This window comes from Cibotium barometz, chromosome 7 (genome assembly GCF_041138505.1).
Source record: "Cibotium barometz isolate CiBa-2024 chromosome 7, ASM4113850v1, whole genome shotgun sequence".
Classification (NCBI taxonomy): domain Eukaryota; kingdom Viridiplantae; phylum Streptophyta; class Polypodiopsida; order Cyatheales; family Cibotiaceae; genus Cibotium; species Cibotium barometz.
In genome coordinates this window covers 26,841,032-26,868,384 of record NC_141052.1, presented here as the reverse complement: position 1 = coordinate 26,868,384, position 27,353 = coordinate 26,841,032, and the positions used below count along the sequence as shown (strand labels likewise).

The 27,353-nt window shown below is 46.4% G+C and overlaps 1 protein-coding gene across 4 annotated transcripts in view; it reads left to right on the top strand.

Annotated features, from left to right (window-relative positions):
• RST1 (ARM repeat superfamily protein) overlaps positions 1–27,353 on the top strand; it is a 182,724-nt gene that overhangs the window by 134,864 nt on the left and 20,507 nt on the right. The window contains exons 14-19 of one of the 4 annotated variants that reach the window (XM_086800403.1): positions 1,319–1,449; positions 1,531–1,622; positions 1,818–1,936; positions 2,122–2,322; positions 14,373–14,450; positions 14,617–14,799. In XM_086800403.1, the coding sequence (XP_086656529.1) occupies positions 1,319–1,449; positions 1,531–1,622; positions 1,818–1,936; positions 2,122–2,322; positions 14,373–14,450; positions 14,617–14,799 (804 nt within the window). Of the gene's footprint in view, positions 1–1,318; positions 1,450–1,530; positions 1,623–1,817; positions 1,937–2,112; positions 2,344–14,372; positions 14,451–14,616; positions 14,800–27,353 lie in introns of all 4 variants that reach the window. The other 3 variants (XM_086800401.1, XM_086800402.1, XM_086800400.1) reach the window with 3 other exon arrangements.

The following is a 27,353-nucleotide window of genomic DNA, read 5'->3' as shown; positions in this document are numbered from 1 at the left end:
ATTACTGTGCAATAAAGGCATTCCCTATTGCATCATGTGCCTTCAGTTTTAATCTTGTTCAATTGATTCTTAATCTTGGCCCGAACTGTCATTTGGGATTCAGTTACTCATTTTACTTGCAATCAATTTTGAAGGCTGTATAAGAAATGTGTTAAGAGGTTTCTGATAGTCAAGATATAGTTTTCATGCAACTATTATTTTTACACCACATTATTGGAAGCATAACTGCGGTTTATGGTGTATAAGAAGTTTATTAATGGGTTCTTGTGTATGCTCTTAATGAAGAACACACCTAAAGATAGAACATGCTCAACTTTCAACAAGGTGGACCTGGCAGCATGTTGGGGCAGCTATGTTAAAACATGCATAATCAAAAAGAACGGGAGGATTTTATTGGATGTTTGTTAGAGTTTGATCCATAGGTTTGGGAGCATATGGGTAGGCAGGATCTCTCTTGAGTACACTTTATATCTTGAGTGCGTGATCATGTTGCCATACTCTCTTTTCACTGTTCATAACATAAAGTGTCAGCTTAATACTACTTTGCTGTTGCTGGTAGTGATCTCTTACCTGTCAAAGGTAGATAGTTATGTTTTGTGGATCCCATGAAGCTGGCCCTGGTAGTTCCTTTTATTCCTTTTAAAAGTAAAAGAAACGCCTTTGATCACAAAGAAGAAGCTGATGGTTTTTAGACCTTCAGTGATCTGAGGGATGCCCAATCATTGGTTACTAAGTTCAAAACTCTATTAAAACATATTTTCTTCCACTCTGGTATGATTCGAAGATGAAGTGTCAATACAATGTTTCTTAACACGTACTTGAGAGTGGGATTGAGTAGGCACCCCATCCCTATAGGGTATTTGATTTATTTAAACATGACCATATCTAAGATTCGGCCATAGAATGATCAGGACAGCAATCATCACAAGAGTTTGGACAAATCTAAAGCGTGAAGCAATCCCAATATTTTGGAAAGATGAAGCATAAACTTCTCATGACTGAAAATTCGTGGGGTTTTTTACAATTCCATTTTGTGGAGGTAGAGTAGATAGTAGATAGTAGATAGATAGTCTCACTGCAATAGAGCTTGTGGTTCGCACTTTTACTCTTCTTGTAAAAGCAAAGTTAATATAATGATAAAGGAGCTCTCCTGGACAGATATCTCTTGTAATGTTTTTGACATCATCATAGTCAAGGACATGTCAGCATTGAAATGCAATGTTTCATTTATAAAAAATCTAGATATAGATCTTTGGAAACTGCTTATAACAATCATCAATTCATGAATTCACTGTTATAGATGATCATGTGTATTCAGGTTGATGACTTAAATGTAAGCTTGGAAGATGCCAGAGGGAGTCGGGTCCAGATTCTTTTTTCTGAAGTAAAACCAGAAGTACTCAGAGCTTGTGAGAAACTAGTTATTAAGTTTTTGCACCAAGAGTTCAAGTAAGTGCAGTCTAAGGTCTCTAAAGTTATTGTTTCTGATTTTGGTCCTTAATCTCAAATATTTAAGTAGCCAACTTGCAGGTTTAGGCGTAGAGGTCATGAGGATGTGAAACGCATGGACAATAAAGTAGGAAAAATAATCACTGCAATTCCACACATATTATCTGCATCAGGTACGCTGGTGTTTGTTTACAAGTGCAGCATCTACTCTGTGCATTGTGTGGATAGGCCCCTTCCCCGTTGATAAGTTTAGCGGTGTTTATAATAAAAGCAAAAATTAGCAAATCATGGACAAAGTGCTTGTTTGATTGATCTTTGCACTTAGTCACCTCTTGCTCTTCAAACTAATGACTCAAGGTACATGGCAGTCCAGAATGGAAGTTTCGCAATGCAGTCTCCAGCTGCATATTTGCTGTTTAAGTTTTTTCATCAGCAAGCTCATCTAGGTTTGAAAAGTAGCAAAGTTCAGACCAAAAATACTCTTCAGGTATGTTCGCAACTGTAAGGGTTGTATCCTTGCTTAGGAAGGTATTTGCATTCCAAGGACTTGTTTCGATCAGGATATTGCTTTGTGTTGCTGTGCCTGGCTTCCTTACTTCCTGAACCATTCTCAGCCACCTACTGTCTTTAACTTAGGATCCTCCTTTTGGATGTTGATGACAGAGTTTGCAGGAATGGGAAGCTGATCTTGAGCAGCAGTTCTTTGAGATTGCTGATCACATAAATTTACAAGGAAACCTGATTTTGGCCTTGCTGTACGTTGATCCCTGGTTCCCTTTTATAATGGAATGGCTGAAAAAGAGAAGAAGCATTGATAATGCTTCAGATACACCCAGCAACCTGGACAACACTGCTGCTATCCATCTCATGAAGGTAGTGTCTCTGGCAGACAAGGTATCTTCAATACTCATTAGCAAAGTTCTTGTTACAGTAAAGTCTTTACTACCCGCATGTGGGGTGCAAGTCTATCTTCTCTTGTTTGTGTACTGACTGCAACCAAGCCCCAATGGTGCCCATGTCATGGGTCTCGTTCAGGCTAACAAGTTTATAAGCTTTTTGTGGCTTTCTTCAAAAAATGTATCTTGTGAATTAAAAAGTTCAAAGTTTTTTTTTTTGGTGGTGTGTGAAATCTTAAGTAAGAAGTGAGGACCATTAGTTACAGAGCTTATACAGTTGGTGACACCTTGGCTCTGGTGGCATCTGTGCCCTTGCAGATCAGATGTGTGCAATCCTTCACAGCTTTAGAGTCCACTTCATTTCAGATTTCCGGATGTACACCCAGGGTCGGGAGAGACTAGATGCCCAGCACACATTTTTTGTTCACAGAGGCTGATATCAGGGCACCATCTTCCCCTCTTATTGCGCCCATTGTCAGAGCATGGAGAAGCATGAGATCTTTTTTGCGACAAAGGCTTCCTAGGTCTTTGGATGAGGCTGACCGACAACCTATTATGTGGAACGAGCTCATTAGGGATGAGGCTAGTCGGCCACTTGGTGCATCTCGTTATATGCAATGGTCAGGATGGGAGAGATGTGCATACACAATTCTTGCTTGGAAGACCTTTAAGAGTCTTCTGGAAGATCGGAGAGTTGCATCCATTCAGCATCTTAGGGGCTCTCGCATTCGTATTGATCAGATTGATGCAGCTATTCCGCATGAGTGGCTTTCTGGGACCTTTCACGGAGACTATCATCCGAGTTGGCTGGGAGTTTCTTTGAGGATAGGCATACCTCTACAGGTCATTGCTCTCCCGGGCCAGGAAGCTACAGATTGCCTCATTTACTCTATCATGCCTGGTGGGAAATTGAGGAGATGTAGTATGGAGGAGATCATCCCAGATACTAGGCTTAGTCCAGTGAGGATTGTTGGTCACTCGGGGAAGCACTGGTTCATTGACCCTTCTCCTCAGATAGAGACTCTTGGATCTTGGCGTTTGTGGTTATATGGTGGCAATCCTATCAGATATCTTCAGTGGGATCCAGGAGAGTGGGAGTGGATTCATGCCTTCGATCCTTTGAAAAGCCTTCCTTTTTTTAGTTTCACTGTCCGGAATGCCAGGCTTCTACTCACTCGACAGATGCATAGGATCCCTACTCTCAGGCCTCATTGGGAGAGCTATGACATTTCTCCAGTGATACAGCGCAGATATTGGCATAGACTTTCGCACTCATGCAGAAGGAGCCAGATCTCTCATTTCTTTTGGTTATTCTTACATGGTGGTCTCCCCACCAATCAGTGGAGATCAGTTTTCGGTGTAGCACCTTCCTGTCGTAGGTGTGCGGCAGATTCTGAGACTGTACAACATTGTTTATGGGGATGCAGCACTGCACAACAGATTTAGGGTTCTGTAGCCCAACTTATGGGCAAATTGAGTGGCCGAGCCATGCCTGTGACTTGGGGGGCAGTTGCTTGGCTCTCCCAGTCCAGTCCGCAGCTTTTTTATGAGGGCAGTGGTACAGATTCTACTATTTTCATTCGTAGAGGTATTGCCCAGCATGGTTGATTGCAGGATGTTTCTCACTCTGATTATACACCCCCCAGACAGAGGATTGACACCAATTGGGAGATTGTTGCCACCAGTATTACAGCACGACAAATCTGGAGAGCTAGATGCACGGAGGCTATTGAGGGTGTCCAGATTTTTGGTTCTCAGTGCATTAGTACTATATGGGGTGATATCATCGATACTCTTATGGCTACTTGAGCTCGCATTTAGGGGCCCTCTTGTTCTGTGCAGGTGAAGCGCGTGATATTTATGAGGGAGTGGGACTATGGCATCTTCTTTTCCTCTAGTACCACAGCTCTTACATGGCATCATGATGCTCCTCAGTGGTTGAAATCACCTTACATATTGGGGTTATTCTATTCTTTTCCGGCTTATAGTTGTGATTGTTGTATGTTTTTCTCATACTTAATAGAAGTCTCTTTCTGAAAAAAATAATAATTATAATTATAAACATAGCTATCTCACTAGAGTGATACAAAACTGTCCATGGAAACTCTTCATGGAATACTAAGAACATAGAAACATGAGAGCAACATCAGCTTTGAGTAGATGGTATACCACTCTCCAAAATATCAAGCATGGGGCTGATGAATATGGCCGAGAGGTCTCTCTCAAAAAGAAAGAAAGAAAGATTTTATTAGCATCTTCTAAAGGCCAAAAAACGGCCTATGAGACAAAACTTGTGTACATCATCATCATGTCTCAATGGATACAAAAGAAAAAAAAGTACAAAGTACTCTATAATGTGGAGATAAATCTCATACAGGGCTCTGGTTAACTACGGTGGGGTGGGTGGGAGGGAGGGGGGGTAAATACATCCAATAAAGCATCTAGCTCCAACCGGTGCCAATGACTAGGTGTAGGATGTCATACATCGGGTTAGGGGCAAGATATCTCCCAATCTGTGCTAGATTAATGTGGGGGGTGTCCTATCTGCTATGTCTCCTCAAGATCTCATCAATTTATGTCTTGTGGAGACCTGGGGGGCAAGGGCCAGGTGGGCGGGGGCGTCTCCTGGATCGTAGCTCTCTCGCTTGGGCTGATGTCACTCCTCTAGTAGTAGATGTAGATATAGTGCGTCTCTGAGTGACCCGGGTTTTGACCGAAGGAGTTGTGGAGGATGTCCCACCACTGAGTGGCTGGAAGAAGGTAGTGATCCGTGTCTGAGATGTAGTATCCCTCTGCTGAGGAGCAACAGCCCCTGATAGATGGTATACAACTCTCCAAAATATCAAGCATGGGGCTAATGAGTATGGCCGAGAGGTCTCCATCAGCTACATCATGTGGAAAGGTAGCTTGATCGCAGTGGATCTCATCCCAGATCTGGAGGTGATGAGGGGATTATTGCCGACGTCCGGGGGGGGGGGGGGGGGGGGGGGGGGGGGGGCGTCAGGCGCTCTAGAATGTGGAGGCTTGGTCTGAGGTAACTCCTCTTGCACGAGGTGGGTCCACGAGATCCACTGTATGGGTGTCCTTCTCCTCTTGGGTCCAGAAGAAGCTAGTGATGGTTGGGGTGTCCTTCTCCTCTTGGGTCCAGAAGAAGCTAGTGATGGTTGGCTGGTGAGGGAGAGGTCAGGGTGGCTGGGGCCAAAGCTCTCTCAAGAAAGTGGCCGTGTATCTGTGGAGCTTGAGCAAGAAGATTCTTACAAACCCTGTTCTTGGAAGTCAATGATCTCGGAAAGTGAGCCAACCCCTCATGGAAGAGACAGTGAAACCTCCCACGGATCTCGTAGTATATTGGGCAGCGACATATGTAATGGTTATTTGTCTCAACCTCTGTGTGGCATAAATGACAGATCCTCTCGTCCTTGGATCTCCGTTTAGGTTCGCTACTCTAAAGACACGCTCAGCTCTCCCTGTCTCCATTGTGAGGATGTGGGATGAAACCGGTATTTGGCCAATCACAATCGAAATGGCGTGGGACATGTGAACACTCAAATAGCCTAGCCACTGGATGAATCCATTTTTAGTGAGCATGAGGAAGTGATCTCTGTAGAAGTGCATCTTCGGTGGGAGCTCAAAAAGTGTGATCCATGTGCAGTGGGCGTAGAGGCTGAGAAGATCTAACCGGATAACCTTGTTTGTGTCCTCATGAGAGAGCTGGAGGAAAGGGGAGTCCAAATTGTACTCAAGGGGTGGGAGGCGGTCCGTGCAGAGCCCATATCTTGAGAACCAAGTGGAAACTCGGGCATACCATACTCTAGGGTGGCCCTTCAGTGCTAGCTGTCTCAAGGACTCCAAGGCAAGCCTCGGGTACCTGTGGGGATCTATGTGACTGATGCAATGGAGGTATGTGACTGTCTAGAAGAGTGCATCCACTACCGTCGGGGCTATAGCAAACTCTACGTGGACAACCTTGTGTGGGACTGATGGGTTGCTGCAAATCATACGGGAGAACATCATGACCTGGGGCCTCTCAACTTGCTTGTCATTCCTCATCGGATAAATCTAGTGTGACGAGGGTGTCAAAAATCCAACCCTTCAACTAGGGCTTGGGGAAATGTGCTTGGAAGCACTGCCGCTCAAGTGAGCTCAAGGCTGCATAACCCCGTTAACTATCGCATGTGCTGCAGGGACCATGGTGAAGTGTGGGCGACTGACAGTGAGACCAAGGTAGAGAGAAACTAATATTAACATCTTCAAAAGACCCAATGGGTCTATGAGACCAAAAAGTAGAACAATGAATCCTGCAAGGGGGCAGTGTGGAGGTCCCCATCGGACGAGAGTGCCTTAGGCATTTGGCCCGTGACAACAAATGGTCGCTATCTAGGGTGACTCGTAAAGGCTGTGATGGTGTAGTTCCCAATTGTATGTGTCGTCTAGTCTCCAATGTCCTAGTGGAGCCCTCTTGCTTATTCACCATTGTTGGAGGCCGTTGGGGCCATAGTTACCACGGACTGCCATTCCGCCCATCTGGAACGTGGGAATGGGGTTCACTGCATCCAGGGATGCTGGAACACTCCGAAAGACCTTGGAACGTTCCGGGATGTGGAACGGCCAGATGGAATGTTCCCTCACCTACCTATGGGCTGTTCCGGAAGTTGTGGACAAAAACGTTTGAAACAGCGAACACAATAAAACGGTGTGATGACACCCGCAACTGGCCCACTACAATCCGCATGGCATGTGACATGTATATGTCAAGATATCTGGCCCTGAGTATGAAACCATCCTCTGGAAGCCTCATGAAAGTATCCATGTAGTACTGTCATTTGTGTGAGAGTGGCTCATGTGTTGTGATCCAGGTATCATGTATGTATAGTCCCAATAAATCATATCTGGTCACCGGGTTCCTGTAATCCTGAGAGAGCCTGATGAATGGGGAGTCTGGGTCATACTAAAGTGGGGGGAGGCAATCCATCCTGAGTCCCTGCCTTGGGAACCAGGTGCATACTCGGCTATACCATGACTTGTGCCCATCTGCTGCTAGCTGCTGGGAGGAGTGTAGAGCGAGCCTTGGGAGTCTCCAGGGGGGCATGGCAGTGATCCTGTCAATGTATGTGACAGTCTGGAAGAGTGCCTCTACTACCATGGGTGCTGCAGCAAACAGTGCTAGGATAATATCATGTGGGACTGATGGTTTGTTGCGTATCATACGGGAGAGCATCATGACCTGAGGCCTCTTTATCCTCAGCCATTTGGCTGCTATAAGATCAGGTGCCTAGAAGGGTGCTCCATACATCAATGCCGGAGTGACCAAGGTCTCAAATAGCCACATCTTGGTCCTCGGCTCTTGGAAGTGGGTGTGGAAGCACCGTCTCTCCGTGAGAGCAAGAGAGGCATACCCTGGCATCAGTCTAGCCTCTTTAGCATGGCTCATCGAGAAGACCGGTCCTGAAAAGTGACTCCCAAGTACACACATGAGTATGCAATCTCCAATGGGCTGCCCGCGTAGGTGAAACTCAGTCAAGATGTGGAAAGAGGGTATGTGTTGAAAAAAGAGAGAGAGAGAGAGAGAGAGAGAGAGAGAGAGAGCGTCTACTAAAGACCCAATGGGCCTGTGAGACCAAAGTGATACAATAATGTCCATGGCATATCTCATCATGGAATGGAAAATAAAACAGAAAGAAAACATAAACATAGCTATCTCACTGGGGTGATACAAAACTGTCCATGGAAACTCATCATGGAATACTAAGAACATAGAAACATGAGAGCAACATCAGCTCCGAGTAGATGGTATACCACTCTCCAAAATATCAAGCATGGGGCTAATGAGTATGGCCGAGGGGTCTCCCTTAGCTATGTCACCTGGAAAGGTAGCTCGATGGCGGTGGAGCATGTCCTAGATCTGGAGCTGATGAGGTGATCGTGGTTGACGGGGGGGCCAAGGGCGTCGGGCACGCTGGAGTGTGGAGACTCGGTCCGAGGTAACTCCTCTCGGGCGAGGTGGGTCCAAAGCAGCTCATGGAGGGTCCACAAGATCCACTATGTCGGTGTCCTCCATCTCCTGGGTCCGGAAGAAACTGGTGATGGTTGGCTGGCGAGGGAGGGGGCGGGGTGGCTGGGGTTGAAGCTCTCTCAAGAAGGTGTCCTTGTGTCTACGGAGCTCAAGCAGGAAGAGGCCTAGGCAACGCTGGTCCTGGAAGTCAATGATCCTGGAGAGTGGACCAAATCCCTCACGAAATAGACAGTGAAACCTCCCGCAGATCTCATAGTATACTGGGCAGTGGCATATGTAATGCTCCTCCGTCTCAACCTCTGTGGCATAATCGGCAGATCCTCTCCTCTCTGGCCCTCCGTATGAGCTTCCCGGCTCTGAAGATGCGCTCAGCTCTACCTGTCTCCACTCTGAGGCGGTGGGATGAACCCCGTATCTGGCCAATCGCAATCTGCATGGCATGGGACATGTGAACACTCAAGTAGCCCGGCTGCTAGATGAATCCATCCTCAGTGAGTGTGAGGAAGTGATCTCATTAGAAGTGCATCTTCGTGGGGAGCTCCAGAGGTGTGATCCATGTGCAATGGGTGTAGAGGCTGAGAAGATCTAACCGGATAACCTAGTTGGTATCCTTGTGAGACAGCCGAAGAAAAGGGGAGTCCAAATTGTATTGAAGGGGGGGTAGGCGGTCCATGTGGAGCCCATATACTGAGAACCAAGTTGAAACTAGTGCATACCATACTCCAGAGTGGCCCCCAGGTGCTAGCTGTCTGGAGGACTCCAAGGCAAGCCTCGGGTACTTGTGGGGATCCATGTGACTGATGCAATGGAGGTATGTGACTGTCTGGAAGAGTGTGACTGATGCAATGGAGGTATGTGACTGTCTGGAAGAGTGCATCCACTACCATCGGAGCTGCGGCAAACTCTACCTCGATAATCTGGTGTGGGACTAATGGTTTGTTGCGGATCATACGGGAGAACATCATGACCTGAGGCGGTGAAGAAGGGGAGGCAGGAAACGGCGGGATGGCGAAGGTGGGGGCACGGAGAGAGGCGACAGGGGGCTGTGCATAGGGGACCGCGGGGGGGGGGGGGGGGGTGGGGGAGGGAGGGGGTGGGTGGAAGGTGATGCACTGCAGCTCTCAAGTTGCTTCTTTTTTAAGAGTGATTAAATTAGTTTAAGTGTTGTGGTTCAAGGTCTTCTTCCGAGCGATGAGCCTTGGAAGGACTTCCTCCTAGCTAGGATCTCCGCGTGCACCCCCTAGGAGGCCCTTGGCCTGAGAGCACGAGATGGATTTTCACAGAGATGTGGGCACGTGGCTGTAACCTAGCATTTGAGGATAGCTTTGCAGCCAAGTCTATTACGTGCTTGGGATCATCTCAGGCCAGCCCTTGAGCAGTGGAGCCTCTGAGTAGCATCGCCAATAGCCTCTGATCTGGAACCCCATGGTCCGTCGGCCTAGTGGTCACATGCTCTGGGCTCGCTCGCACGTATCATGGCGAGCTTTGAGCATGGGCCTTGCTGGGTCACTTGGACATTGGCTGACATTCGGACAGCTACCCCCAGAGGCCGAGGAGAGGTTGGCCTCTCACGGGAGCCAGGAGAGTGCACATGGCATGATCCAAAGGACAGTGAGGAGACACTTGGCACCCCGTTTTTTGAATACACTGCACGGTTGGGCCGTAGGATTTAGAAGCCAGAGGGTGAGGGCACTCCAGCATCAGGACACTGGCAGTCCCAAGGACAGTGAGGAGACACTTGGCACCCCGTTTTTTGAATACACTGCACGGTTGGGCCGTAGGATTTAGAAGCCAGAGGTTGAGGGCACTCCAGCATCAGGACACTGGCAGTCCCAAGCCCTCGTAGAGCGCTTTCTCTTAGATTTGTGGAAGCGGATGTGGGATAGTTTTCGGCCGTGGAAGATCACTCTCTTCAAGTGGCAGCTGGCACACAGGAGCTTGGGAGTTGGCACTCGGTTATGTCCGAGGTGTGGCCATCCCCAGGAGTCTCAGAGTCATTGTCTTTGGGATTGCCCAAAGGCTCAGCAGGTTTGGCAGTGGTGGATCCTATGCATTTTCACTATGGATCGGGCTGCCCGCATTGTTACATGGGGCACAGTTGCTTGGGCCACTGAGACCACAACGTATGCCATATGAGGAGGGTGGTGGGAGACTAGCCCTTCAAGTCTCTCACCTTCGTAATTCTGCAGTGCCAGACTCCAGTTCCAACTCCACCTATAGGTCACTAGACTCCAGGTTCTAGCCAGAGATTGGAGATTTGCAGCAGTATTGTTGCAAATCCACAAGTCACTGGACTCCAGGTTCATGCCATATGAGGAGGAGGGTGGGAGACTAGCCCTTCAGGTCTCTCACCTTCGTATTTCTGCAGTGCCAATTCCAGCTCCACCTATAGGTCAACCGGACTCCAAGTTCTAGCCAAAGATGGGAGATTTGCAACAGTATTGTTGCATGGCACATCTAGAGGCTCGATGCAGCGAAGCCATCAAAGACACCCTCACCCCACCAGCGGAGTCTGTTCGGAGCATCTGGCTCGATATCATTCATACCCTCCGTGATGGTGGGGGAAGCTTCAGGGTGGCTCAGATCGCATGCGGAAACGCTGGGAGGCCTTCCTAAGGATCTTACGTCACAGTCCCTTTCTTACTGATAGTGGTGACCAGCCCACTTAGCACCATAGACCACGTGTGGTTGTTTCTCCCTCCCCCCATTGTATAAGATAGCCTTCTCCTCCTAGAGCAGCCAGCCAGAGGAGAAGAGCATCCTCCTGTTTTATACATCTTGACTCACTTCCCATTTGGGCACAAGTTTGTACTCAGCCATTATGGTTGTTTTCTCAGTAACTAATAGAAGGATCATTTTCCCGGAAGGAAAAAAAAAAGATATATACGAACACCTTCAAAAGATCCAGAGGGTCTATGAGACCAAAAAGGTAGTACAATGTATTCATGATGAATACTGAGCCATGGAAAAGAGAAAACTGTGTGAAACTAGCTACATAAGCAAAAGTATCCATGTCATGCTAAATGGTGACAATGTAGTGTTACCATCCTCCTCAGAATAGAACGCAAAGCAGCCATAACATCTCCCCTCTATGATGGCAGCTCGCCATGTCGTTGAAGGAGATCCTTGATCTGGATCTTCCAGGTGAAGAGATTAGACTTATGAGATCTGGGACATCTGGTTCTTAGAATGGATTGTGCATGCACATAGTGACACCCTATCTACGTGGGCCCAAAGGATCACTTGTCCGTATAGGCCGTCGTGGACATGGGCCGGTCCTGCTGCTGCTGCTTCTGTCAGGCCACGATCGTCGGTGGCTGTGAGAATCACAATTACCACAAGATCTAAATCTTGTTAGTAGCTCTTAGATATTGCTAAAGTTAGTGCAAAGCCTAAGATAGCTACCTTGTACTCTTAAAGATGATTGGACATGAAGATTAGATGGATTAGTGTAGAGGGAGACTTCACAGGGCAAACTATTATAAGAACCTTGTTGATTTTTCATGTTTGCTTCCATTCAAGGGCTTCCATGTCATACTTAGCTGGCCTAGGGCTTCCTAGGGTTTCCATGGCATGTCTAGCTTAACACCTTGGCCTTGGTATAATTGTGTGGATGATACATGGCCAAAGTGTTAAGCTAAGCATGAGGCGAAAGTCCTAGACATGTTGAAGTTGACAGCAATTTTCAAATATTCTTGGAATTTTGAGCAGAGATTGCTTTGGGATTTCTAACAATGTGAGATATCATGGTGAGATGTTGTGAGATTCCTAAAAATTACACACTATGATACACTTCCTGTCTGAAAATGGCATTTTGTCCAGCCCTAAAAAGGGGATTTATCTGGATTATTCTGGATTTATTAGATTTTATCCATCTTTTTTGTGTCTTGCTGCTCCCTTTCACTAGCCGACCAGCAGCCCCCTTTACTATATATAGCATTGCCTCTTCATTTAGTCTTTTGTACCACTTCATAGACATATCCGGTACCACATCATCTTTCTGCTGCTGCTGCTGCTTACATCAGCACATCTTCTTCGTTGACAGCATATCTGCAGTGTTTTCCTTCAGCAGCATACCTTGGGACAGCCCACTCTCTGCTACATATCATCAGTGTTTTACTTCAGTTCATGGGACAGCAGCCCTCTCTGCTACAGTAGAGCATTCTAGCATTTTACGTCAGCTTATGGGACAACAGCCGTCTCTGCTACATACAGCACCTCAGCGTTTTTATCTTTAGTTCATGGGACAGCAGCCCTCTCTGCTACACAGAGCACATCAGCGTTTTTATCTTCAGTTCATGGGACAACAGCCCACTCTCTGCTACACAGTACAGCACCTCAGCGTTTTATCATCAGTACACCACTTGGGACATCAGCCCACTCTCTGTTACAATTTATCATCGTTTTTCTTCTACAGTTCACCACTTAGGACAGCAACCCTCTCTGCTCCTCTCCATCCCTTAGGTATTGCAGCAAGAGCTTGCACCACTTCCACCACTCAAGACGGCAGCCCTCTCTGCTCCTCACCACCACTCAGGTATTGCAGCACCCTCGTCACCAGAGCTTGCATCACTCAGGACAGCAGCCCTCTCTGCTCTTCATCACCATTCAAGTAACGCAACACCCTTGTCACTAGAGTCTGCATCATCATTGACATCATCATCAATTCAGCTTCCACTGCCCACTACCACCTTGGAGTGCCTCTGCATCCACCGACGCGAGCCGTCGACACCGACCACCTCACAAAGTGCCTTTGCCTCACATCCACGCTAGCCTTCTTCATCAACCATGCTTCAGCTACGACATCGTCTTTGCTTCTGCACTGGTCTTCTACTCAGAGTCTTCTCACATCAGAAGGCCCTTGTACATATTTTCACTCACCATCATATATACACTCACTCACCCATTTCATACTGTGTTGTTTTGCTTTGATCTCTCGTACATCTCGTCCTTTTACCCTCACACTTCCCATTTTGTTCCCCAATTTGTGAATGCGCTAAAATGTTGTGCATAACAAAAAGTATTTTCTCAAATCGTTGTAAAGCTAAAAAGAGATAAAAATCAAACTAAAGAAATTTAATGCTAAAAAGAATACACAAGCCTTGTAAAGAAGCAACACAACAAAAGCATTACTCTAAAATCATCCTATGACAATCGGACAATGTTCTACTTCATGTGATGCAATTTTTACAAACAAAAAGTTATGTCCTCTAGGGAACGATAGCTACCCTAGGAGATCACAGACAATCTTTCTGCGTGGGGTATTTTGAAAGGTCAGATATCTAGAAGCCTATGCAGGCATCCCTACTTGCCTTAGTGACTGCCTCGTTCATATTTTAGAAGAGGATTTTGGAACTGATGGAGGAGCGTAATATTTGTTTTCTCTCTGTGGTCCCATGTATTAATTCTTGTCATACACAGGTGATGGCAATGGGCATTAATTAATACCAATCCACCCTGGCCATGATTGATTCACATTGATCTCTACTCTTAACATAGTCTTTTAGAAAAGAGAAGTGTCTTGTTCTTTTGATCACCTACCAGACTTTGAGTATGCTTATTAATCTTGCAAGGACAAGTTTAGTATAAGAACACACTTTAAACAGTGTGGATCTTCTGTAATGAGGCGTCTTTACTATAGCAAGCAATTGTATACCCAATCATATTATTTCTACACAATTCAACTCAAAGCACCTTCTTCTCGGCTTCTATAAACTTCTTGATTGGATAAATTTCAAACAGAGATGTTAGGTCATCATAAAACAAGAATGCTCAGAAGGAGCTAAGAGTACATCCAGAGCCCAATCATCCTGAAATGGAATGCCTGAAAGAAGCAACAAATTGAATGACTTTAGATTCCATTTTTTTATTTTTGTTATTTTCATGACAATGAATATGAAAAAGTGTAAAGAAGCAGGTAAGAGCCTCAATTGTCTTTGTGGTGGTAGTATCGTGTTGTACATGAAGCATCTGTTTGTACTTACACCTGCTTAAACTCGTCTTCTGGTTTTTAGGTTCTTTGTAGAATATCAGAGGAGGCCATTCCGCGTGTGGCTGAAAATGCAATACTAGCCCTTGCCGTGTTATATCAGGTAGGTCATAGGCTCTTTTCCAAGTGGTACTAGGGTGAGAAATCTAGAGGAGCTTGTGATTGTGTTTCAAAATGTTCATCGTATCTCTTCAAACATCACATGTAGTCAGACCAAGGCAGGACTAACTTGCTATTTGAAATCCTGTGTATCCATGGAGTGTTTTCAGGTTTCACAGGCAACACCTGATAGTTTGGTTGCATCCATTGTGGAATATCTGAAGTCTTGCCTAGTACAAAATGGCCATGAGTATTTGCAGTGGACCTCAGCAGTCGCTTTAGGGTTTGTTGCTCGATATTGCAATGCTGCAGAATGGAGGTTAAAGTCAGATGTTTCAAAATGTCTTCTACAGGTTTGCAGAGATTCAAGAAATAGGACGTCATTTTTGGGATTGTGCGCTACTTCTCGTTTTTTGTTGAAAATCTGTCCAAAGAGTGAACAAATCTATTGACACATGCAAATCTGATCCAATTTGATCAATTCTACACAGTGCAGTACTGCCGAGGAGACCCTATTATGCAGAGAGTTGAGTACTCTGGCCTCCCTGGAGAGTGCTTCATTTGCCGTCAGATGGGGCATCTTGCTAGAGTGTGCCCCTACTGAGTGCCACCAGCAGTCCCTCCCCCCGGTCCCACCACAGCTCCTCATCAGGGCTGGGGGGGAGGGGGGGGATCCAGGCCTCGGGATACAGAGGACCAGGCCCCGGCCCTCAACGGGGTGGGGGTGCCCTCAATGACCTCGCTACAGCAAGCTTGCCAATATGCCACGCAACAATACTGCTGCAAATCTCTCATCTCTGGCAGGAGCTTGGAGTCCAATGAACTGAAGACAAACCGGAACTAAAGCTGTCGAGATCTGATGATGAGAAACCTGCAGTGCTAGTCCCCCACCATCCTCCTCAAATGCCATTGGCTGCCCACCAATTGTATGTGGTAGCCTCCTCCCCCTAGAGTGGCCACAAACACACACATCCCCCCCCCCCCCCCCCCCCCCCCCCCCCCGCCCACCCCACAGGGCCGCCTTTTTGTCATTTTGATTATCACTCCCTCTACAGAGCTGAGTTTGTACTTGACTTGCGTGGCTGTTCTGTTTTGTAACTAATAGAAGGATCTCTTTTCCAGGGGGAAAAAAAATCTATTGAAGCATGGAATAGAGACTAAAGTAAGATATTGCAAGTTCTTTTTCTACAGGTTTGCAGTGATCTAAGAAACAGAATGAAACTTCACTTCTGGAAGGTGAACCCTCGTGCGGAAATTGTTTGTTGTTATGCAGTGGGAAGAGGGAATAAAATATCTGATAGACTTTCAGCTCTTCGCCTCCTCAGTCACTGACAAGAGGGCAGTTTCGTGACCTCCTGTAGGCAGCCTTGATAGGCGACCAAGGCCAAATAACCAACATCCAGTTCCTGGGCAAAGGGTACACCGGGCTAGAGTTCAACACGGCTGCTGCCCTTGCCGAGTTGCATGGAGCCTGTTTCTTGTTCAGGAGGCGCAGGTTTTATTGCCGTGTTGGCACCACGGCTCCTCTCCTTAGTTGGACGCCTTGGCCAAGGTGGCAGGTTTTCCGGTCACAGTTTGCTTCCTAGGGCTCCCCAATGAGTACCTTTTCGGATTCTTCCGGGGCTCATCAGCAGCAACCCTTGGACAGGTGATAAGAGTCCCCACCCTCAGCTACTTCCATTGTCACTCGAGCTGCAGGCCTTCCGACACTTGGCATACTTGCATGATTGGAACTGTTTTCGCATGAAATGTTTTACTGCTTGCAAGATCATGTGTGTCTAATTTACGGGCAAGGGACACCCTCTCGTGAACTGTGTGCGTGAATCTATATTTTGACCTCGCTTATGGGCTTTAAACAAGTGGTAGGTGTGACTCTAAACTCTTTGTTTAAGCTTATTTGTGTTTTAGCTCATGTGTTGCTTTGCAAGTCCACACTTCATTAAAGTATGACCGGACAACTTATAAGTGCGTTTGGGCATCCACAATTCATTAAAGACTGGGCAGACAACTTATAAGTGAGTTTGGGCACTTATTGGATGGCATCCAGCCAAACTCTCATAAATCAGGCACCCTCTTCACTCATGGGAGAGATGTGGCTCCTGTTGAGGTGGCTCAATGGCCACCCATTATATGAATGGAAAGACTTATAATCTCCCTCCCTTGTAGGGAAATAGGCGCCGTCTTCATGAGGAGGAAAGGAAGACAATTTTCAGCATAACCAGTTCAAACACATAGTTTTTGTCATGGTTTCTTGCATCAGCCAGCAAATGAGTGCTACACTGCTATCCAGCCCTTGAGAGTCTTTTTTTCTTTTTCTTTTTCTTTTTCTTTTTCTTTTTCAGAAAGAGACTTCTATTAAGTATGAGAAAAACATACAACAATCACAGCTATAAGCCGGAAACGAATAGAATCACGCCAATATGTAAGGTGATTTCTACCACTGAGGAGCATCATGATGCCATGTAAGACTTGTCGTACTAAAGGAAAAGAAGATGCCACGGTCCCATTCCCCGCATAAATATCACACGCTTTGCCTGTGCAAAACGAGAGGGCCCCTGAATGCGAGCCCAAGTAGCCATAAGAGTATGGATGATATCACCCCATATAGTACTAATGCATTGAGACCCAAAAATCTGGACACCCTTAATAGCCTCCATGCATCTAGCTCTCTAGATCTGCCATGCTGTAGTACTGGCAATAATCTCCCAACTGGTGTCAATCCTCTGTCTAGGGGGTGTATAATCAGAGTGAGGAACACCTTGCAATAAACCATGCTAGGCAATACCTCTACGAATGAAAATAGCAGAATCTGTACCACTGCCCTCATAAAAAAGCTGCGGACTGGACTGGGAGAGCCAAGCAACTGCCCCCCAAGTCACAGGCATGGCTCGGCCACTCAATTTGCCCATAAGTTGGGCTACAGAACCCTAAATCTGTTGTGCAGTGCTGCATCTCCATAAACAATGTTGTACAGTCTCAGAATCTGCCGCCGCACACCTACGACAGGAAGGTGCTACACCGAAAACTGATCTCCACTGATTGGTGGGGAGACCACCATGTAAGAATAACCAAAAGAAATGAGAGATCTAGCTCCTTCTGCATGAGTGCGAAAGTCTATGCCAATATCTGCGCTGTATCACTGGAGAAATATCATAGCTCTCCCAATGAGGCCTGAGAGTAGGGATCCTATGCATCTGTCGAGTGAGTAGAAGCCTGGCATTCCGGACAGTGAAACTAAAAAAAGGAAGGCTTTTCAAAGGATCGAAGGCATGAATCCACTCCCACTCTCCTGGATCCCACTGAAGATATCTGATAGGATTGCCACCATATAACCACAAACGCCAAGAGCCAAGAGTCTCTATCTGAGGAGAAGGGTCAATGAACCAGTGCTTCCCCGAGTGACCAACAATCCTCACTGGACTAAGCCTAGTATCTGGGATGATCTCCTCCATACTACATCTCCTCAATTTCCCACCAGGCATGATAGAGTAAATGAGGCAATCTGTAGCGTCCTAGCCCGAGAGAGCAATGACCTGCAGAAGTATGCCTATCCTCAAAAAAACTCCTAGCCAACTCGGATGATAGTCTCCGTGAAAGGTCCCAGAAAGCCACTCATGCGGAATAGCTGCATCAATCTGATCAATACGAATGCGAGAGCCCCTAAGATGCTGAATGGATGCAACTCTCCGATCCTCCAGAATACTCTTAAAGGTCTTCCAAGCAAGAATTGTGTATGCACATCTCTCCCACCCTGACCATTGCATATAACGAGATGCACCAAGTGGCCGACCAGCCTCATCCCTAATGAGCTCGTTCCACATAATAGGTTGTCGGTCAGCCTCATCCAAAGACCTAGGAAGTCTTTGTCGCAAAAAAGATCTCATGCTTCTCCATGCTCTGACAATGGGTGCAATAAGAGGGGAAGATGGTGCCCTAGTATCAGCCTCTGTGAACAAAAAACGTGTGCTGGGCATCCAGTCTCTCCCGACCCTAGGTGTACATCCGAAAATCTGAGACAAGAAAAAATCCTTCCAAGGCTCAATGCCTGGTAGGAAACCTCTAATCACAAGTTTGCAAAGCAACGCCCTGCACTGAACATCCGGATCGATAATATTCAAGCCCCCCCCCCCCCCCCCCCCTCTTTTGGGCTGAATAACTGTGAGCCAAGCTACCTTGGCACGAGTGTCTGAGGTGCCATCCAAACCCAACCAGAGAAAATTGTGGATCAATCTCCGCAATTGGCCAATGCACGCACGAGAGAAGCACCAACAAGAGGCAATAAACCAAGCTGAGGCAAGCAAAACCTGATTAGTCGCACCAAAGCTCTAGAGGCTAAATCTAATCTCCTGGAGCTCCAATGGAGGAGCTTCTTCCGGATACTCTAGTACCGAAGCAAACTGCTGTGGAGGAGAAATATCAATCCCAACTTGGCATCCTAAATATCTAGCAATGCATCCTCTACTGATCCAAGTAAAACCAAGCTCTGTACCCCAATCAACTCTCGGTGAATCACTAACCCAAAAACCAACAAATTTGTGCCAATTAATGAGTGCCCCTGCTACCAAACAGAACTCCTCTAGTGCTACCCGGAAGGAACATAAGCATATATGTGAAGCCTCCAAAAACAGGGCTATGTCATCAGCTAACTCAGAGTCAACCAATTCCTCTTGACTACGAAGAGGCAACCTCAATCCCGAAATACCAACAGTGGAGTGGAGAAAGATGCTCATGGCCTCTACAACTATGATATATAATAATGGGGCTAAAGGGCAGCCTTGTCATACTGAGCCAGATATCTGAAACCGCTCTCCTCTATCACCCCGCAAGCGAGAACTCTACTGTGGGCATCACGATACATGCCTTAAACTCCCTTGATCCATCTCTGAGAGAAGCCCATATGGCTAAGAGTACCCTCAAGGAAGTCCCAATCCACTCTATCATAGGCCTTCTCAAAATCCAAGAGCAGAATGGCTAAGGGCTGATTGCTCGCTTTAGCCCATTCGACGGCCTCCCAAAACGAGAAAATGTAATCAAAGATGCTCCTACCGTGTAAGAATCCATTCTGAGTACAATGAATGACATCCTGCAAAATTGGCTGCAATCTAATGCTTACTGCTTTGGCAAGAATCTTATAGGCAGTCCCCAGTAAGGTGATAGGTCTCCACTCGCCAATCAATGTCTTATCCCCGCTCTTAGGAGTAAGATAAATAAGCCCCTTAGTGAGAGAAGAAGGCATAGAACCCATGTCCCACATCTCCTGCAAAACCGATGTGATCTCAGCCCCGATCTCATCCCAAAAAGTAATGAAAAAATCAGGTGAGAGGCCATGCTCCCCTGGACACTTGCCATGAGGTAAGGCATGAAGAGCATGACTGAACTCTTGCATAGAAAAAGGGGCATCCAGAGCGGCACACATCTCCTCAGTGATCAAATGTGGCAATGGATTCCAAACCTTCCTCTGTGCCCTTTGTCTCAAATCAGAATGCGGCTCAACACTAAGAAGCTGGTGATAGAAATCAATGGCAATCTGTCTAACCATAAGAGGATCTGAGTGAAGAGTGCCATGTGAATCCTGCAACTGCCTGACACTATCTCTGGCATGAGATGGGCCGTGAGAAGCAAAGAAATGTTTGTTACATCCGCCACCCATCTGTGTCCAAAAGGATTCCTGGGCATGGAAACGGTACTTCGCGCGTTGCTCAAGAGAGTGATGAAGTTCTGCCCTAACAGTACATAAAGAATCTGCAACCCAGTGAGCATGAGGATGTTTCTCATGCTCTTTCTGCAAGGCAACCAATCTACATCTAATAGCCCTTTCTAAGTCCAAGGCTTCTTGCCTCTTAGATAGGGCACATGTGTGATAAAAGTCACTAATATCACAGAGAGCAGAGGCTAGGCTTTTTGAGGCTTGTAAGAAATCATGAGATCTCCAAATATCAAGCATACGACGCGATAGCTCTGCATCTGAAAAGAAATGATCAGGGATGTGTACACGGGGTGTGATCCATGGTAATTCGGATCTCTAATACATAAAACCACTGGGCAATGATCCGATTTGGAGGTGCATATAGCAATAAAATTATGTTCACCTCTGTCAAGCACCCAATCATCCACATAAAATCTGTCTAACCGTGCATAGATACATCCTGCATCTTTTCTCCTCTTAGACCATGAATAAAGAAGAGTGGATGGACTCCTCAAAATGTCATCCTCATGCCAACAATCTCTGCCATGAATGGAGAGTATAAACCTCTCCCAAGACACTCTTTCAAGAGGATGCACCCAGCCCTCATGTCCACCTCTTTTATCCGTTGGCATCTCAACCATGTTAAAATCCCCACCATTAATCCAATGGTCGGCAAGAGGCATCAATGTAGTGAGAGATTTCCAAAAGGCAATCCTCTCACCTCTACGGTTAGGAGCATAGAGGTTGAGAATACCAATGCGTGTAGTACCCTGCATAAGAAGGATCCACTGCGCTCTCGCAGGCAAAATGACACCATGTCCGATGATGCAAGGCAAGATCAAAGCTGAAACAGAGATACAAACACCACCCTTGGTACCAACAGCCGGTGACCAAAAGGTGTGTCCCGAGAGAAGCTTGCCTGATCTCCCACACTGACTAGCATCCAGTTTATGCTCTTGCAAGAGCAATACATCCATAGGTCCACTTGTGACTGCACAATGAAGCTGGGTTTTTACAATTTGTTTCCGCCGATGCGGAAAAATCCCCCAAGACCCTAAATGTTCCAAGAGACAATCCTCATAAGGACTCAGAGTAGGAACGACCAGATCTCGTGGTCGACAAAGGACCCCCTTAAGAGGCGGAAGTACATCTCGCATAGGTAAGGGAGGGAAAATCTGACGATGTAAACCTTACCTCTCTCTCCCACTCCGGGGAAAAGCCTGGGCTAGTCCTCAAAACTGGAGAGGTACCATGACAATGCGAATGCGCAACATCATCCTCAAGGGTACAATCATCCTGTGTAACTGTAATGCAGCATCCTCCTGTAAGGGATCTAGATCATGTGCTTGCAAGGCCTCATCCTCCAAAGAAGGATCAACATCCTGTGAGGCAAGAGCTGCATAGGGGTTAGGGTGCTCCACAAGGGGTGTGGGTGAAGGGGCAGGTACAGGGGTCCGAGGGTGCCTGGTATCCCTAACCACAACCCAGTGCTGTGTGGTCTGCTGTGGCAAAGAAGCAGCCGGAGTCTCGGCATCTACAAAAGGCCTCTGACGGGCAGGACCACGCCACCTCCTAGCATGGCCCCTCGATCTGGGACAATCTCTATCAATGTGCCCCTCGATCTGGGACAATCTCTATCAATGTGCCCCTTGAGAGTGTTTTTCAGCTACTATCTCTTCAAATTCAGCAATAAGAGCTTCTTCAAGTTCTCTTTACCTACTCTGCATCCATGTTCTTTGCCATAGGGTCTTCTATGACTTGGCCTGGCACACACATGCTTGTGTATGGATGCCAGTGGAGCATAGCTGCTTGTGGCAAGATAGTGGGGATTCGGGAGTGAGGCGACAAAAGCTGTGGAATCAACCCCGATTTCGAAAAAACATGTTTGCAAAATGTTTTCATTGCATGGATGTCATTGGAAATCTGTCATGTGGTGCCCATGAAGTTGTATCTTGAGAAGTCCTTGATAATACAATCATATTACAAGGGGGTCGGTCCTTTCTGGACCTATTGCAGTGTCATTTAAATTTCAGCATTGCTATCTCATTTGGTTTTGTGCCATTTCATCTTGTTTAATAGTTTTAATAATTTAAGTGTGTGTCAAGATTGTGCTCAACCCTTTTTGGGCCAATTACACTAGTAAAGTTGAGCATTACAAACATTTAAACATTTACTTTCTATAATTCTTCTTCTTCTCTTTGAAGTATTGTTATTCTCTCTCTCTCTCTCTCTCTCTCTCTCTCTCATGTCTACTTGGATGGAGTTAGACATAGATCTGCATCGCATGCTTGTACTACCCCTTCAGCATATAGAGATGCATCTTGCCTTAGCACTCCATCCACATCCCCACCCCCCCTTATATTGTTTGTATATGGGCTCCACCGATCCATGATGATTCACAGTTGTATCCAAACACATGCACACTTTTTCTTTTCTTCCGATGACCGGAAGAACATAGTTGTATTATTTTTTGTCTCATAGGCCGACTTTGGCCTCTCGTAGACGTTAATATATCTTTCTTTCTTTCTTTCTTTCTCTCTCTCATGTCTACTTGGGGGTCACTTTCATGAACTCTGGCAGACTCTTCTCCATAGACAGGCATCACAGGACAGATTGACTAGGGGATACGTTACACTTTTTGTCCTAGAGAGATAGTGCCACCAAACACACTTCTAGGAGCCCAACACGAAGGGCTGGCTTTTTGACGCACTAGTAACTCTGGCGATGATGTATGCGTCCCAATTCTGGGCACCAAGCTTATCAATGGCAGATTGGCAGCACATAGAGTGTCCATAGATTTTGATGCTATCGAGATTGATACGCAACAAACCATTTGTCCCTCACCATATCATTCGAGTAGAGTTTGCTACAGCACCTATGGTGGTAGAGGCCTTATTCTAGACTATCACGTACATACAGAGGATACTAGCCATGGATTCATCACGATTACTATTCCTGGCACTACAATCTTCTCAGGCAATAGCAGAGAGAGGTGTGCATCCATCTTGGTATGCTTTTGTCCTCACATGGTTCACCATGGACTACAGATGAGTGGACTTGCCCCATTTCAGTATGACCCAAACTCCCCCTACACCAGGCTCACACATGTGGACAGGAACCGGGTTATTCGATATGACTTAAGAGTTACACATTCAAGATACATGGATTACCACAGGAGAGCCCTTACCACCCAAGATGCAGTACTACAGTGACCATTTTCTAAGGCTTACAAAGGATGGATTCATATAGAGGCTAGGATACTGGGATGTTTTCATGTCACATGCCATGAGGATAGCACTTGGTCAGCTCCGGGCCTCATTCCATAGGCTCAAGATTGAGGTTGGCAGGGCAACAGGGATCCCTAGAGAGAGCAGACTCTGTAGATTGTGCCATGGAAGGGTAGAGTCTGAGGAGCATTATATTTGTTAGTGCCCGGTGTATTATGAGATCAAGGGGAGATTCCACTACGTATTTAGAGAGACGTTTGGGCCATTATCTCGGGTTATGGAGTATCCAAATCAGCATTGTTCGGACTCTTCCTGTTGGAGATCCGACGACATAGAGAGTTACTATTCAAAGATCCTCGACCCCAGCACCCATCTCAGTCTACCATCACTTGTTTTTTGGAACCTTTTGTCTCATAGACCCATTGGGTCTTTTGCAAGACGCTAATATTTCTTCTTCTCCTCTCTATCTCTCTCTCACGATGAGATATGCCATGGGCATTATTGTATCACTTTGGTCTCATAGGCCCATTGGGTCTTTAGTAGATGCTTAATATTCTTTCTCTTTGCACATGCACACCATGGATCTGTTCAATCCCCCGTAACCTACCTGTGCAACTCCCTAACCCTAATACCAATAGTTTTGACCTGCAGAGGATGGGGTGATGAGCGCTCTCAGATGACCCACTTTGTGCACCAGGGATGTCCCCTAGCTCCCTTACTGTATCTCATAGAAGTGGAGGCTATGAGCAGGTTCATTCGGGCTACCGCAGGGGACCTCAGATTGCCTCTACATACAGAGGAAGAGTTATTGGACTTAGAGCTAGCAGATGATACTCCAATGTTTTGTTTGGCAAGGAAGAGCCACCATTAATTGGCACAAGTCAGTGAAATTTCGGATGAGTGATTCTCCGCAGGCAGATTGGGGTTTGCATGTTGGGTTCACTTGGATTGAGAGAGGATGCACTGCCAGAAACCCTGGCTGCCAGGTCAGCATTGACATCTCTCCAATAAAACAGTTTGCACCCGTGCTCATGAGCATTAAAAGCAAACTTCAGCATTCGAGTAGCACAAAGCTTGATTTGGCATAGAGCCTTGCTGGTTAACCAAGTGTTGTTGGCCACTTCATGGTTTATCACTTCATGTTGGTTTCTTCATAGGGGATGCATATGGCAGAGTACACACTAGGGTTAGAGTTGCTTGGAAAACCATTATCCCTTCAAGCAAGAGGGGAGATTGAACATCATGGACTGAGAAGTGCAATGTAAGAAGGCGTTGCTTTGTAAGATGATTGTCAGGGGATTTCTTCCCGGCACTAAGCCATGGAGGGACTTTCACATGCAGAAAGTTACGAGGTGTACTCTTGTTAGGGAAGTGAGTGGATATGCAGCCCATGCTTTATCTTTTCAGAGGCAGAGCATACCAACCCCCCCCCCCCCCTCTCCCCCGCCCCCGCCCCCACAAATCCCTTCTTTTTGCTTGGGATCGCATGAAGAGGTTCTTGGTTCACATACCTCTGGGGTCAGTTGAGGAGGCTAACATACAACCTCTTATGTGAAATGACTTCATCTTGGATGAGTATGGTACACCTCTTGGGACAGCCATGCATATTTAGTAGGCTGGCTGGGAAACTCTTCCCCACAGCGCTGGATTGGAAGAGGCTTAAAAGCCACACGGAGGATTAGAGAGGGGTGTTGCATCTAAGGGGCACTAGTCAGAGGATTGTGGAGATTGATGCTGCTCTATACCTAACCACTGGATCACAGAGACCTTGGAAGGGCTTCATCACTGGTGGTTTGGAGTTTTCTCCGGGACAGGTGTACCTCTACTCTACAGGCTATGGGCCTCCCCACGCCTTGGGAGGGCACACCGGGGGAGGATGACATGCAAGTTTTTTTCTCTATACATGATAGATGGTATTTGGAGAGATGTGACGTGCAAGATATCACTGAGGGCCTGGTGGTGGGTCCTGTGAGAGTTGTTGGCAGAACAGGTAAGCATTTTTATATTGATCCCCCCCTAGGCATGATCACGAATGTTGTGAGCCTTTGGTTGTACTATGGATTCCCTATCGAGTATTTTTATTGGGAGACGAGTGAGTGGGAGTGGAGGGATGCTACCAACCCGATGAAAAGCATGGGTTTCTTTAGTTATACTGTGGAACACTAATCATCTTGTTCTGGGACACATTCAGAAAATCCATACTCTTAGACCTCTTTGGGAGTCTTACAGTATCACACCTGACATTTAGAGGACTTGTTGGAGGAGGTTGTGGTATTCTTGCAAGAAGTCAGAGATATCCTCCTTTATTTGGCTTTCTTTACTTGGTGGTCTTGCCAGCAACCAGTGGATATCGATTGTCAGTGTTAGCACAGCATGCCCGAGATGTGGAGGAGCTTCAGAGACAGTCTACCGTTGCTTATGGGAGTGCTGAAAAGCACATAGGATTTTGACTGCGATAGCACATCTCCTTGGAAGGATGAGGAAGGATGCTTACATCTCTTTTGGTGCTATCATTTGGTTTACACAGTTGGGCCCACAGCTCGGGTATGAGGGGAACAACAGGGATCCGGTCATGTGAAGCACACCCTTCATGTCTTGGAGATGGTATGAAAGGTATGACGACTCAAGAAAGTTGTCAAGTTTCAAACCATGTATTTCTCACTTGATAATCCTTGGATGTGATACATATGCGCATCAAGCCAAAGGAGTTATCCCAGTCAGAACCAATCAATACAACCAAACATCTAAGATATATGAAACTAAGAAACCTTTGATATCATGGAGGTCAAAAAACCTTGGCCAAAAGAAACAGTGTTCCAAACCTTGCGTTAGTTTGTAAAATACCTCTATGCCTTGTGTACGAAGGTGCATAACACTGCATCGCTTTGGTAAGTTCATGTAGAGGAAAAGCCACATGAAAAAAATCTTGATGAATCTCGTATAGCATGAAAAAGCTTCTTTGAACTGCATGAGCCTTTTGCTTCTGAATCTTCAAATAATGCCAATCACGTGAGAGAGCTAGAGCTTTCACGCCTTGCAACCTTTTGCACATGTTCCGCCCAGCGGGCCATGCATCTGCATGTAGCCATCACACCCCGTTTAAACACTTTTGTGAAGTCCCCAGCCTCAGTTGTGCTGCCGGTGCCTCCATTGCATAGTTCATGCCTGTGCAATTCCCACAGCTACCAACCAGGAGATAACAGAAATGCCGAGGAAGAGCGACTGTTTGTGGTAGGTAAATGCATGGTTGGTAGACGACGATGATGTGGGTGGGCGGTTGGTTTGGGGGGGGTTTGGGTTAGGAGGAGGCCGGAAGGACAATAGGAAGAAAGATGGGCAGCTAGGGAGGGAGGAGGGGATGCGTGGCTAAAGACTAGCCATCCTTATCCAAATTATTATTTTTAAATTTCTCAACTATGATATATATGTACATAGTAACCAAACTAAACATGCCCAATACAACATGATGTCAATGAGTACTACACATGTATGTACATGGTGATCATGCCCAGCTGTTGCCCTGTGGCATATAGAAAGCTCCATTAAAGTACTCAATTGGATAGACAGATCGAGATGACTAGAGCTTGCATGCATCTCGACACCCCTGCAAGCTTAAGTCAAGCTCATGAACTCCCATTAGAATCGGAAGTTTGGAAGTTCTCAAACTTCACTCTGGGCAATGCCTTCGTGAAGATATTGGCAACCTGTTTTCCTGTCTGTATGCATCTCATGTCAATCTGGTTTGCCAAAACCTTTTCCCTGATGAAGTGGTAGTGAACTTCCTTGCATTTTGTCCTAGCATGAAACATTGGGTTATCAGCAAGCTGAATACCACTCATGTTGTCACAATACATGACAAGTGAGTCTATGACAGGCTGTCCCAAATCTGCAAGTAAATTGCATAATCAAAACCGATTCACAGGCTGCCATGGCTGCCCCCCTATACTCAGCCTCTGTCAAAGATGAAGCAACAGTGGGTTGCTTCTTCAATAAC